The sequence below is a fragment of the Zerene cesonia genome, chromosome 5 (genome assembly GCF_012273895.1).
Source record: "Zerene cesonia ecotype Mississippi chromosome 5, Zerene_cesonia_1.1, whole genome shotgun sequence".
Classification (NCBI taxonomy): Eukaryota; Metazoa; Arthropoda; class Insecta; order Lepidoptera; family Pieridae; genus Zerene; species Zerene cesonia.
This window is the reverse complement of record NC_052106.1, coordinates 127,231-142,364: the sequence shown is the minus strand read 5'-3', so window position 1 is coordinate 142,364 and position 15,134 is coordinate 127,231. Positions and strand designations below refer to the sequence as shown.

General features: G+C 36.3%; 1 protein-coding gene across 1 annotated transcript; it reads left to right on the top strand.

The window, feature by feature from the left end:
- Positions 1 to 546: 546 nt before the first annotated feature.
- LOC119839989 lies at positions 547 to 3,231 on the top strand. Its single transcript, XM_038366471.1, has 3 exons — positions 547 to 856; positions 1,821 to 1,977; positions 2,478 to 3,231. Exons 1-3 carry the CDS (start codon positions 697 to 699, stop codon positions 2,731 to 2,733), a joined length of 573 nt encoding a protein of 190 aa, XP_038222399.1. The 5' UTR covers positions 547 to 696; the 3' UTR covers positions 2,734 to 3,231.
- Positions 3,232 to 15,134: the final 11,903 nt, after the last annotated feature.

Sequence of the window (15,134 nt, the reverse complement as noted above, 5' to 3'; positions counted from 1 at the left end):
CTGTTTACAACGTGACAAGACGTGACAGTTATGTTTCACGCAATGAAGTGCGAGCTATTGAATAAAACTGGAGAGAATATTTACTGATGCACTTCTAATTTATTTAATAAGATTATAAATATAATGCTTCAAACTGTTTGAAGTTCATTTTTTAGATTTATTTAAGACATGATTTCCGGACGCGGCTACATCCGCGTAGCGCAGTAACTGCTCTATATCCTTTCTGGGATCCCAAACTATCTCTGTACAAAAATTTCATCCAAAACGATTCAGCGGTTTAGCCGTTAAGGAGAGCCAGACAGAGAGAGTTACTTTATTCGTAGGGATATGGCGGTAGGCTATTATTACTTATATTACATTTATATAATTTACATTATGGATACTAAGATAATACTTGAATCTCACATCTCGCTTAAAATAGTTTCATCTTCTAATTTCGTTAATAATAAAGCCTTCGAAAAACGACTACTAAAGTGTTAAAGTGAATTCTATAACAGTACACAGTAAAACATTCGTATTTGGAAGCATTTCACCTACGTTAAGCCACGGCGCACACCGCTCGCGATGAGCGATACGGCGCGGCGCGGCAACGTCGCGCTATGAAGTGTGAGCTATCGTCTCACTCGCTCAGTATAGCTAACGCCTCGCTTGGGGGCACGCGCGTTATCGCAAACATCCCAAACTATCACTGCAAATATGAATAACGATAAAATGAACACTAGAGAGTATAGAGAGAAACTGATTGACGAAGTGAAGAAATACCCCGTTCTCTACGACACGAGACATGAGAACCATCGCGATATCGACGTGCGGGACCGCTGCTGGCTGGAGATATCGGAGCGACTCAACGCCAATAGTAAGTCTTATCTTCGAGCGCTAAGGTTCACTTTCGCCTAGCTGTGCTTGAAATCATTTCCATTGTTTGCCAATCGGTCAAGCAGAAATGTGCTCTATATCGTACGTGTAAAGGTTTATTTTTCACAGATCCCCTGAGAGATACGGGGCTTGGATGTTGTTTAGTAAATAGAATTTAATATGAGCATGAGCTTTGTTATCTAATTTTACAATTTACAGAATAATTTTGTGTTTTTAGTTATCCAATGTTATTTATATTGTGTTGTTTTGATTCAGTGCGAATGAACTTCGATATTAGTGAAAAAATGTTTAATTTATACGTTTAATGTTGATACTAGCGATAACATGTGGGTATTGTTGCAATAGGTTTCCTACAGAATGCTATTTTTGCTAATCGATTTGATTTACGATTAAATTCTTGATATACAATAATTTGTACGAATATGTCTTCAGTGGTGACGCATAGCACGGAGGAAAATCATTTATGAATCGTATTATGTATGTATAATGGTATAAATTATAATGTATCTACGATGAATGTCCTGCGGTTTCGCTTTCAATAATTAACGAAATTCTTACAGAGTAAATCCTATTATCCTATTAATATTATAAATGCGAAAGTTTGTAAGGATGTGTGTGTTTGCTCTTTCAAGCAAAATCTACTGAACCGATTGCAATAAAATTTGCTACGTAGATAATTCGACAACTGGAATAACATAAAGGCTTTTTATTCCGATATTCCTACGGGATACGGACTTACACGGGTGAAACCGGGGGGCGCAGCTAGTGTATGTATAATGGTATAAATTATATTGTATCTACGATGAATATCTTTCGGTTTTGCTTGCAATAATTAACGAAGTTCTTATAGAGTAAATCGTTTATAAATGAAATGAGCGTTAAATACGTGGTTGTTGGATCTTTCTATTATTTTTTCATTTTCTATGTATTATTCTTGTTTCCAGGCGAAGTGTTGAAACGCGAGTGGAAGATCCTACGCGACTCCCTGCGGCAGTCCCTCAAGAAGACCACGAAAGGCGCCACCACGAAGGCCGGGGCTCCTTGCAAGAAGTGGCGCTTTCAGAACCGGATGGCCTTCGTCCTGCCATATATGACTATGAGGTAATGGCAGCTCTATGACAAGTAAATCGAGATCTGAGGTAGAAAAGTACTCGAAGTTACTCGAAGTTTTTTGCATAAAATAATAGGTACCTATGTATCGTATATTATGGTTATTAGTTCTTCAAACTTCATCCTAAAAAGCATTATACGACTGCATTTTTGCAGAACTTTCAACTGGCTGAACCGATTTTAATGTAATTTTTTTACAATTTGGTTTAGTTTATTGTTAAAAGTATATATGTTTAAGGTTCAAGCTTCGCGTAGTTTGAAAATAAGAATTCTTGTGTTAATTATTAATCTTGTGTCACAGATTGATGATTTGCAGAATTTAATTTCTGAACGAACTTAATAGGCCGTCACTTAAAATGATATTCAAGAAAATGCGTCTATTCAAATTTAATAAAAATATGGAGCTCAACTCGTTTCATTGTATAAACAACAAAAACGAAATCTTAGCATCACTTAATAATAATTATAATTCTGAACTTTTTCTCTACCAGAAACCGACGTGTGGTCAAAGATGACATAAAAATAGACGAAGCTGAGATCCAATCGGACCAGGATCAAGAGTCGGAGCCGTGGGACCCTGGGAACGACCAGGATTCCCTAGACCTGTTCTTTGCTAGTGTCTGCCAGAGCACTAAACGACTACCCAAGAGACTGCAGAGCCAGGTCAAGAGACAGGTGCTGGATGCGCTGTTGAGGGTAGAGGAACAGTGGGAAGGAACTGAAAGCAAATCAGGATTGCATTGCTGATCTTTAAGTGTAAGAGGTTGCTACATCACATTATGTTGAGCTATTTAGTATAAGACAATTAAAGCTATAAGTTTGAATTAGTAAAACTGCCTGTTAATATAAAAGTTAGGTTAAGCTTTGAGTATTCTTTGTGTCGAATCTGTGTCCTCCTGTGGGGTATGGGGCAGGTACACATGTATTTTTGGGGTTGATTTAATTACGGCATTTTTGTACGCCCTACCAGACAAAGACTGTTAGTAATTAATCTAAAGCGGCAATATACTTTTGTTCGAACTACATTTCCATTTACCTATTAACTTCATTAATAATATAGGATCGGTATCGCTAAAGATTACTTGAAATTTAAACAAATACTTATTAAAATTTGTTTGCAATTGATAGTTTAAATTGTGTATTGTTTCTTTATGATGTACTAGCTGCGCCTCGCGGTTTTACCCGCGTAGGAACCCCGTAGGAATATCGGGATAAAAAGTTTCCTATATGTTATTCTAGTTGTCCAGCTATCTACGTACCAAATTTCATTGCAATAGGTTCAGCGGTTATTGCGTGAAAGAGCAACAAACACACACATGCTTACAAACTTTTGCATTTATAATATTAGTAGGATAAAGTTTAGTATTAGTATTTTTTATTTTTATTTTTTAGCTTACGATCCTTTCTAGTTGACTTTTATTTATTTTTGATAAATAAGTTATTGCGAAATTCATTAAACAAAATTTTACCAAACATTCAATAAGCTTCAGTCAGTATCTGTGTTTAACTCAGCTTATTTTGTTTAATCCCAGTGATTTGTATCCATCGATACTCTGGCAATATTTTTAAATCACTCTTTTAAAGCAGCTTTGAATATTAGGTCCATTAAATTCTAAACCTTTTTTGTGAAGGGTCAAAGTTTAAATTCAAACTGAAATAGAAATAGCACGCTCATTAAGTTATTTTGTATCACCGATCACAAAAAATTACGAAAATTCGATTATCAAATGGAAAGTTCTCGAAGACTCAGGACGATAATTTTTAAGTACATAATAAAACAGAGTTAAGTTGAAAGGAACTTAATTACGGAACTTCCGTCAAGTTGAAAAGGATTCACAAAAGGAGAAACAAAGGAAAGGCCCGCGTTTAACTTGCCAACAAGTTTGCGAGTGTAATAAAGGGATTCTACGCCTTCGTGTTTGCTTTTCATTTACTTTTTGTACGTAATTTATTACAATTAATCCATAAATAAATACTGATCATAATAATTCCTCTGCTTATAGATTACACCTTCAGTCCACCGTAGTCACAGTTAGTACGTGTAATAGAGCTGATATTGGTTTTATGGCGGGAAATATATTTATTTTAAAAGGTGTACATACTTAGTATGACAATCTGAATATAATAACATTGACGTTCAACAAACAACCTTAAAAAACCTAATATGTTTATTATTATTAAAAAGCCATAACAGTGCTAAGCAAACACTTCCCCCATGATTCCAAAAGCAATTCGAAATGGAAACGTAATGTTAAAATACACAGGAAAAATATTTAAAAGCACATTTGGAGGTTTCCAATATCAATATTGTCGCCGGCACGAGGTAATTTCCGCACCTACCCCCCACCCCCCGGCCCTCACCCCCTCCCGCCTCTCTTCAAATACCGAGAATTGAAATATTCGGGGTAGATACCATTTACTGTATCCATCGATGAATTCATTTCTTTACAATATCGTCACGGAGTCGATGGCAGGGAAATCCGATGATATACTTCTCAAATATTTCTTGCAGTTATGTAAGTAAATTTTTAGACAAATAAGATATTTTAATACTGAAGGACTAAAAGTAATATTATTTTATTCGTGTATGTACAGATCTACTTTGTTAATAATTATGAATATATAAAATATCAACACTCATTTTAAAAACCCAAGTAAGATGTTGTCGATGGAATCCCCAGAACCTAAGAATTTTCTCAGACATACAGCTTCTCTTGACACGAAATTCTAAAGAACGCCCTACATAGCCTCGGCATGTATCACGTTAAACATTTTCGTATAAAATCACAATGAAAAATATTCAATTCAATCGACAATACTTAAACAAAGGCTCTCTAATACTTTGTTCTATTTTTATGTGCCGCTCCCTGAAGCAAGAAAAACATCTTTAATTTTTGTTCATTTCATATCGCTTCACGAAATAAGGCCGTCAAGATTTGTGTAATAAAAGCTTTTTCATCTCAATTATTTGAGTACACATTTATGAAAAGATAAATAGATGATGTGTATACAAGAAGAAAATGAAGCAAATGACAGGCCGAGTTACCGCCGCGTGTCGCCGCATAATGAGACATCCTGATGTAGACGCATACACCAAGCGATACCAAGCTGACAACTGAATGTTAGATCTTGGGAACATTATGATTTGTAGTCGAATAGTCATATAGTACGAGTACGAGAGGGAGAGAGAGACGATTTTAACTTTTAACCAACATTAAAAGGTTCGATGAGAAAGCAATGTTCATAGGTGCTTAGTAATATGTAATCATTGTTATATTAAAATCTTGTTTAATAAGAAATATAGGTTCAACTAAATTAAATACAAAATTTTTAAACGTAGGTTTAAGTGATACAGAACTCTAGTACTGTATGTTTGTAAACATTTGCACAGACACGCGTATGAGTACAGCCCATTGTTGTCTATAAGAGTCGAAGAATACCCTTGATATCTTGACAAAAGCAATGCTCTTCTATCAATAATTGATTTACAGTCCTTTACTAACAGCTCACTTACTCGCTACATTTTTAACATCTTCACAAATATCACGAATCACAAAGATTTTTACGTTTTAGTTGTTTGTATCTTTTTCAACTAGGAAGCGTTTGACCACGATACCGCCTGCAGCTGGTAAGCAAAGATGTGGCCTAAGATGGAGCACACTTACCTAGAAGATACCTGTTGACTCTATGTCTGCATTTCGTAATGGATAAACTCAACAACTGAATAAAACAAAACTGTATCCATGATGCCCGAGTAACCAATTATTTATCAGTATTTTGTCGTATTTAATTTCTAAATGTAGAATGCTTGCAATTCTATATTTAGGAATTAAAGACTCTTTAACGAATCTTAAACGCGATTTATTCATTATATAGTGTATCCCGACGTTTCGAACACTTTACAGCGAGCATATGTTTTTTGGCAGTTTACTCCGAATCTACCTAAGTCAAGTCAGGACAAACGACTAGTATAAGCCGAAAACATCTCAAGCATTCAGTGTTCAGTGAACGTACAGCAGTTAAAATGCAAATGTAATTCCCGGAAACATTTTACAGGCCGCTCCCATCGGTTGGGTGTGACACAGCGGCTGATAAATTGCCCTACTTCGGCAATTGTCACTGCACCCTGCACACTGCACACTGCACTGCACAGACTGCACTGTAACAGGAAACCTATCTCCATTCTACGTATATTCATTTATATTCCAGTGTTTCTTAAAAATTGAACTGTGTGGACTTAGAACTAGACTGCGCGGAACCGATGAAAACTTGTCATAATTATGTATACAGTTATAGCAATGTAAGTTGATAATAATCCTACAGGAAACTTTAGTGTTTTTGGTAGTATGTTTGTAATGTTATCAATTATCATAAAAACTACTATACCGATTTAAACAATTCTTTCATAATTAGAAAGCTGCATCGTCACTGGGTACACTGGTTTATGAATGTTCACTTATGCCAGTATATTCATATCTTTTTAGAATCAGGAGTAAATAAGATTCGACAATGAATGACGTGCCTGAAAGTCTGTTTGTTTATAAGACTTTTTCTTTGTTAAAAAATTATTCTTTAAGCGAAAATTTAAATCTTAGAAACATATCATTTCTAGATAGACACCTAATGGGAATACGTAGAAGACTGGTATAACGAAATGTTGAATGCATTAGCGGCGGCGCTGTTTCCTACCAATAAATAACAAGCAAGGTAGGAGCGGGAATAATTAATACTTATCGCAATAAATCACCGAAATGAATCCAGCCATTGCGCAGCTCCGAATACATTACAATAAACGAATGTATCAGCGCAAGCAGCAAAAACAAAGATATAAATATTATCAATCGCCACTTTATTACCTATCCCGATATTGTAGGGAGACAACAATTGCCTAATAAATAACCGGGACACGCTCAGTCATTACTGCGCGCTCGTGAATCATCGGTCGTTTCCGGCCGCCGCCGGCTCCGCGTCCCTTTGTGGCGCGTCCCTTGCGCTTTATCGCGCGGCTACACTGCTCGTGTTTCCTGTACGCTGGATTTTATGCACCCCATAAATTATTGATAAACGTTTACGAGATATTGCCGCTTCTTATATCTGATATTTATTAACACCTTATGATTTCTTCTAATCGATTAATCTTTCAAAGTGTAATATGTATCGCTACTGCGCCTCTTTGATCACCTTTGAGGTAGTTTCAAAATGTTAATTATTATTGTACTATATTTAAATAAATACATGCGAAGTGATAAAAGTTTAAATGCTTCTTAGTAATTTAATTAAAGTTAAGTCTTATTATTTGACACAGCGGTATAACTAAAAAATAGATACGCTATCTGAAAATTAGTTACATGTATAAATCATCTAGTTAGAATTTAGATTACATTCAAATAAGTAGTTACATTACTCCTACTAAGTTAAAGATACAATACGACGTCAATACTTGATATGTAAATAACACTACCCATTGGAAACAGATCCTTTAAAACTTAAGTCAAATACACGAACAACTATTCCAGAATTGGCTCAAAACAAACCCGACTGTCGGGTACATTTCAATTTCACGAACCGTGATCAATTTTCAAATCAAATCATTGTATACATTTCAATTAGTACTTAAACCCTCGTTAACAACCTCCAGTCAAACCTCTGTCATAACAGTTGACGGGCTATTTATATACGAACCAATTTACAGCAACATTATACCAATTGAACGATCGCAGTGAGTGGGGCTGGCGTAATTAAAACGACAACAATGACGCCACGTTGTGGCTATGGGACTGTCCGCTGTGTGTTATGGTGGACATACTCTGGTTGATCGCTTTTCGTGCATGAGTCGAAATCGCTGTTAGAAGATTCCGTTTGGTAATTCGAGATCAAGAGATTTTCAAAAGAAAACCTTGAATTAAGATATAAGCTAAACGTCATAACCATATCATTCAAAAGTTAATAATATCTGTAAGGACCCAATCGAATGATGTTGGAAACTTGTATATTTTGCACTTTAGTGAGAACATTTCGCTGGTGCGATTCAGAGACGTATCGCTACAAGCTGGTTACTTTTTTTGGGTAAGATTCCGCGACCCCCTCGGCGGAACTAGCTAGAACCTGGGACTTTTATATATCCTGATCTTTTAGTCTAGAAACAAATGAAATATTAGTAATCTGTGTCCGGACTAAAAGCTATCTCTACATAAAATTTCATTTGAATCCGATAGTAGCTTTTGTGTGGTACAATATCAAACAGACATGGTACATCATATAATAATTGTTAACAAAAAACTTAACTGCCTTCAAATTTTCAAAACTAGAGCAAATTCGAATGGGACCATAAATTGTTAGGCACCAGTTGTCAAGTATAAAAAATTCATAAAAATCGGTTCACCCAGCAAAAGGTATCAACACAGAAATATATAGTCGAATTCATAAACTCTTCTTTTAGAAGTCAGTTCAAAATCAAATAGGTATCCTAATTTCCGGTTTTATAATATTAAATTTGTACGTTCGAGTTACCGAGTTACTTCTTTTTTTATCCCGTAGGCGGTAAACAAATCATTTGCATTCGACTTGTGTACACATGTGTCATTAATTGCTTGCAGTTGATAAAGACTTATTTAGAAGAAGCTTATCAAAACAATTTAAAGTAATGCTGTATTAATCTAAGAGTGAAGAACACAAACTGGCAATGTTTTACATAATTGCATGTCGATAAGAATATCGATTTAGATAAATATGCGAGATAAATACACAGATTTTGCACAATACGTACATTTACAGCCTAAAATAATGCATTTCCTAGAGGCTTGTTTTCGATATCATAAGAGCGCGGTCGAAAATATCCTTACAATCATAAAATTGATTTACAAAAACAGATTTCAAAGATCGTTTGCCCCAAACTACGGCTATTTATTACGGCCCGTGCACATCACACTTATATAACCATCTTCTAAATTCCGGCGTGTCCTTGAAACTAGAAAAACAAAATCTAGCGGTCTAGATTGTGGACCTTATGCGCCTGCACAAAAGGACTTCACTCCCGCTGCAAATGCGACGATGCGTCAACCTGTTTTCGTACCCGACGCAAATAAGTTGACATTTCAATTTCAAATCGAGATCACGCTTGACCTTTCTAGTGTATGTGCGTTGGGATCAATAATTCTTCAGTGTCCTCTAAATGTTGGTAATTTTGCTTTTCAATAGTCTAGCGCTTGCAGCAGAGGTCACACGCTTTATGGCCTCGAGGAAAACGTCAAACCTAGCAGACACGAAATCTATTGAAATGCAAACCAGTTTATTGACAGGCAGATTGATTCCATAAAAATATAACAGTAACATGGCGCCTGTACTTACCTACAGGATTTTATTAGTAGAATAATTGACGCGTGAGTGATTTGGAATTTAGATTACATTATCTGTGAGAATCATGATTTTTAGCATAGAGTTCTGACTCTATGACCCCTGAGTTTGGGTCTTTTTTTTCTTCCTATAAAGCTTGTGAAATGAATACATACTTTGACTTCTTCGAATTAAAAACTATAGGAGCACAATGAAGCATAATGAACTGTTTAATTCAAATTAGTTTAACGTATACTCTATGGCTAGTCACAAAACAATGATCGACATTAGGTTCGCTAATATCAGCATTAAGGGTGCCAAATTCAAGTATAATCCGTAATTTTCCGCCGGTGGCAACCCTGTGCTAACAATGTACTATATCAGCACGTTGCGGCCTTGTTATTGTTAACCGTTTCTATTCAAGGGAACCGCTCACGTGGCCACACTCCACAGGATCATTATTTGCACCTTGTTGCTGTGACCGACTTTAGCTCACTTATATTGTTAATACTTTAACCTATATCCGACGACGTTCCTGGTAAAAATATTGTTTGTGAGAATCTATTTGTTACGTATATTCAAAATTATACTTTTTATTTACATAAGAAATAAAATATTAAAATACAAATTTAAATGTGGATATGCCAAATAATATATTTGATACATAATGTGTACTGGTTTGGTGCTCGAAGACTACTCTGCTACTCCTCGTCATTAGCGTTTGGCATTTGCGCCATTACTCCTTTATGAATTTCTATGACGTGTTCCACTATATAAATGATGTCAATGTGTTTCTTAGCAATGTATTGATAGAACACTATGTGCTGGATAACTTTCCTCCAGCCTCGTTTCTTCAAGGCGAGCGTGTAGATCCGCCTCATGTCTATGATCAGCTGCCTCATTCTCCCGTACAAGAAGGCCATCTTCATCACCGGATTGTTCTTATGTTTCTCCAGCACGTAGTCCAAGTCTCGGAGTCTCGCCTGCGTTCCGTATATCGCTTGCTTCATCAAATCCATCGCCTTGTGTCTCACGTCCATCTGCTTCGGGTCGAAGTATCGTGCCTTCAGCCGGAGCGCCGGCTTCGGCCCGTACTCGTTGATGAAAGTGGCAGGATCCACTACTAACTCATCGTCCGATAGGTTTTTAAACAGCTTGATGCTTTCTATTTTCTTCTGTATCGGTGGGTCGTCGTCTATGGAGCGAATCGATGGAAAATTTATACACAGCAGCCAAACTGTAGCTAAAACATGTTCCATATAAATTTGGCAAGAGGAAATCTTTATAAGCGGGAGATATTTTGTATGTAGTATTACTTATTAGGATGCATTCATATATTATTAACTGCTCGTGCCACAAAAATAGCATCTATAGAGGGATATAAAATTTTTATTTATTATACATCCTTATATTTTCATTGCCACCTCAGTTCGTAAATTATATATAGCTTCGTGACAATAATTTAAATGAAATGTTTTATAAAAATGAATTAAATACCAAGGGATTACTTACGTGTTGCAATTGCGAAAAACATGTCGCAAGAGCGGCTTATCGCACGCTTAATGATGTGTTTTATTGCTTTGAGAACTATTCGTAAGAGAAATCTCGCAATTTATTGATGCGAATTGCAATGAACATTGCGTCATTCAATATTCAAAAAATGTAAAAAGGCCAGAGAAGGAGCCTACGGCAATGATAGCGTACGCAAATAATTGTTTTAATGTCGTGAAATAAACGAAAACATGTTTAAATAAAACTAAAACAACATATCTGAAGATCTTATAAAGTTCTATTATTTTTAGATATTATTTATCATAAGAGGCCGTTAGTGCATTTTGATTGATAGGTCCATTTGAAAAGTTTTTTACAGAAAGAAATAAAAAGAAGAAAAGGATGGTCTTGTGACTAGTGGCGCTGACTATTATATATCGAAATTGAAAGGCTCTCAAATAATATTAGAGCGGCCAATCATCATATGCTTCTCCTATATCAAAGCGGCCTGCCGATCGGTTAATTGAAAGGCTAGATGAAAACATCTCTCTGCGAAACTTCATAAACAGCAGAAATCCCGCTTTTCGAAGACGAACATCAAACAGAACCGTTAATAGCTAATCTCCTACGGAGGGCACTTACTCGCGACACACAGAAAATTAAAAAAGAATTGCCTCCGGTTCTAGCGCTCCTCCCTACCTCCCCTCCCCCGCCGGCCCCCACTCCTCGTCCCCTCCCAGCTCACTCTTAATAGGGATGACAACTATAATGATTAGGGCGGCATCATCAGCGGCTCGTATAGGTTTGAAAGTTGGCAAATAATTGATGATCATTCTTGCATCAATACCTGCTGGATATTTTAACTTTTTTTAACAGTTTCGTTGCCTGTTACCTACATTTATTTAAGATGTGCGTTTCTATAATATGTATTCAGCAAACGTGTTATATTGTATTTTATGCCAAAATACACAAAAAACAACATAAATTACGAAATTTACTTATGTGCAGTATCATATATAAAGAAAAAGGTACTCCTACTTTCCTTTGAGCATATTATTTTATTCTAAATTAACTTTCCCCCACGGCCTTACTCAAATGCACTTCACGTCTTTCCATCCCCATCCAATATTTCCATCTATTACTTCGTCTCATACATAGTTCCCATATTGATTAAAAATGCTTTAAACGATTGGTTTTGGTTTAAACGTTATCAAAAAATATACACATACAGACTTTTATGATATCAGTATAGCATAGTGTTTAAAAATACATATATACTGAATGTGTATTCTTAATAGATGAGATGTAAACCCTCGCGTTCGCCTGGCAACAACTAACACAATACACATCAAAATGAGTAACCACACATAACAGCGTACTCTGTGGTCTCTGTTTAGTCTCTAGATACAGAGCTACATACTTACTTATCTGCCGCCTCACTCTCTTGTGATTTTAACCAAATTTTACCTTGTTTAAAACTTTGTTAATGTTAATCATGTTAATACAAATATCCATAACTCACAAGTTTTATTAAATTTAAGTATAAAACTATGAATAAAATTATATAGTACATCTCAAAAGTGCTACTCCAGCATCTGTCAGCTCGTCACACACCATTGCTTGTGAAACTATTTGATGTAGAAAATCGTGGTGGCTCCCCTCGCGTCATCGACAGCCATTCTTTCGGGTGTTGTACAAAAGCACATAAACTAAATTCGCTTACGTGACATTTAACCGTTGCTACCAAAGATTTATACCAATATATTTTAACTACCAGTTCTCAAAACTATGCATTCTCTGTTCGTAGAATGATTTTTCTTTAAGGTAACTTGTACCAAATTATTAGAATTAAATGTATCAAGGTTTTTCTGTTACTAAACTCTATCGTTAACTTGTTTATTAAGAATTATAATCTAAAGTTTTTGCTATCTTTTCACTAATTATCCTATCCTTTATTGTATCCTCAACACACGCAACTACAGGCAGGGGACGAGCTGACTTGGGTGATAGGATACTTTTTTTACCCGATTACAAGCTCCCTTGAGATAAAATAGCAATCTTGATATCCGGGCGAAGCCGGGACGTGTGTCTAGTAAAATATACATTTGACAGATGTCAAACAGACAAGATGACCTCCACAGGCTACCAAAATCTACACGCGCCTATTGAAAGACCCTAGCTTTATATAATTTCATACTTTCAGCTACATTGAAATGCGAATATAAATGCATCGCTTCAAAAATCTGCACTTGAACACAATTCTGTGCTTTAAACCTTATTCATACACAAAAATAATTTGTTTCACATAATCACCGTGCAACGACATTTCATTGCAAGCAATATATAATGATATATCCTATATTTATGGACTCACACAGGTACCCAAGTATAAAAGCAAATGCACTGAAATATGTTAAAACGCACCCCACCGCCCATTCTATCAAAATTTTTAACAGTTTTTGCATAGCCACCCTTTGTTTCGTACGTGGGGTGAGCCCCCGACCCCCCGACCCCCCGACCCCCCAGCTCCAGCCCGCCCCACCCCCGCGACCCCCCTCGATATAAATAGCTGTCCTCGCTCACTGCCAAGGTTAAATTCGATCGATACTGGGGTGTCCATTTGAAGTTCATTCTGAACTAGCGAGACTTTCCCATCGAATTTCAGTATTTTTTATAAGGACGTGGATGAATTTCTACTCAAATTTAGCTTTTGCTGCATTCATTAAAATAACATAGATAAAGACAAATAACGTTTAAAAAAATTATGAGTATTTTGGTATTTGTTTGAAGGAGTTTGAATGATGTTTTTAAGTGTTTGTGTATTTATTTATAAATTTATTATTGTTAATGTATTTAAGAACGTTTTTCTAATTATCTGAAATTCAATAAGAACAAAATTTCATCTGGTTATGCACTATACTTCATCTGATTCACGCTTTCAAACGTAAAGCATAAGAAAATTGCGCAATAATTTAAACATTACTATTAGCCATTCCGCCGGGAATTTCCTGAGAATAATTTGTAGCGTTGACGAACATGTCTGGTGACGGGCCAACTCTCGTTCCGCTAATGTTCTTATGTGTAATAAAAAGTTTAAGAGGATATCGTCGTTTTGTTTCCACTCAAATCTATGGACGCAAATATAATGACGTCAGTTTCTGTTATTTGGCATAAACTAGCAAAGCATTTTTGAGAAGATGAGAAAAGTTTGCGACGCTGGAATGTAACTTTCGTCGCATAAATCATGAGTATATATCATAAAACAAAGTTCCACGTTCGATCTTTACAGTCAAAACTTTCGAAAGGTTTCTCACTGTTTATACGTATATAAATAAATTGATGAAGGATCCGAAAAAACAAAAAGTGTGTGCACCGCAATGACCCCCAGGACGTTAGTTGAAGGACAAATCTGACAAGCGATCGAATCAAAAATCAAATAATGTATTTATGGTTACACAACCTGTGATATATCGCGTGTAGAAATTTGTATCGAGGTCGCTGGTTCATTCCAAATTATGTAAGCAAATTTGAATGTAATAAATACTGTTTTTCAGTGGAAAATATCACATGTATAATATTCAGTGAGGCAATACTGTTGGTTACTTCATCACAATCAGATTCATGAGTTGATCTAAGAAAATAGAAATATTTCGAATAAATATGATTCATTTCAGAATTCTTGTTATAAGCTTTGTGTGCATTTACAAACACCCACAATAGAAAAACGCGTCTACTCAGTTGCCCTGTACATAAAAAATGCGAGTTATTAATATCCCCTTCCCTCCCTTACCATAATAAAACACAACAAAGGAAATATGTGCATCTCCGATAAAGCAATCAATGTCGACGACTAAAACACTGGGTTGGGCCGCTTCCAACAGCTCGGATCCACAAGTGTGTTCACAGGTGTTCACTGTTCAGTGCCTAATGGGGTTACCTCTCCCCCCACCACTCTCCCACAGTGGGGACCCAATACTAGGCCCCGATGCGATAATATAATGTCGATAGCATTACACCTCGTCGATATTTCATATAACACGCCCGAGCATGACGACGTGTATTGTATTATATCTAATAACTTTTATTTATTTCTTTGCTGTGCTGCGTCCCGCGGTTTTACCCACGCCATACTTGATGGTATAAATATACCCTTCCTCAATAATTGTACAAGGACGGCCCGTTTGCCTAGTTGCGTACGTGCCTTCTGCTTACCCAAACGATCCTTACGCTCGCGTAATTTTCGTTTACTGTGCGCTCTGCACCACTTTGCTTTCAAAGTACGGACCCAGACGCCCCACGAGGAGTTCGCCTTAACCTTGCTATTT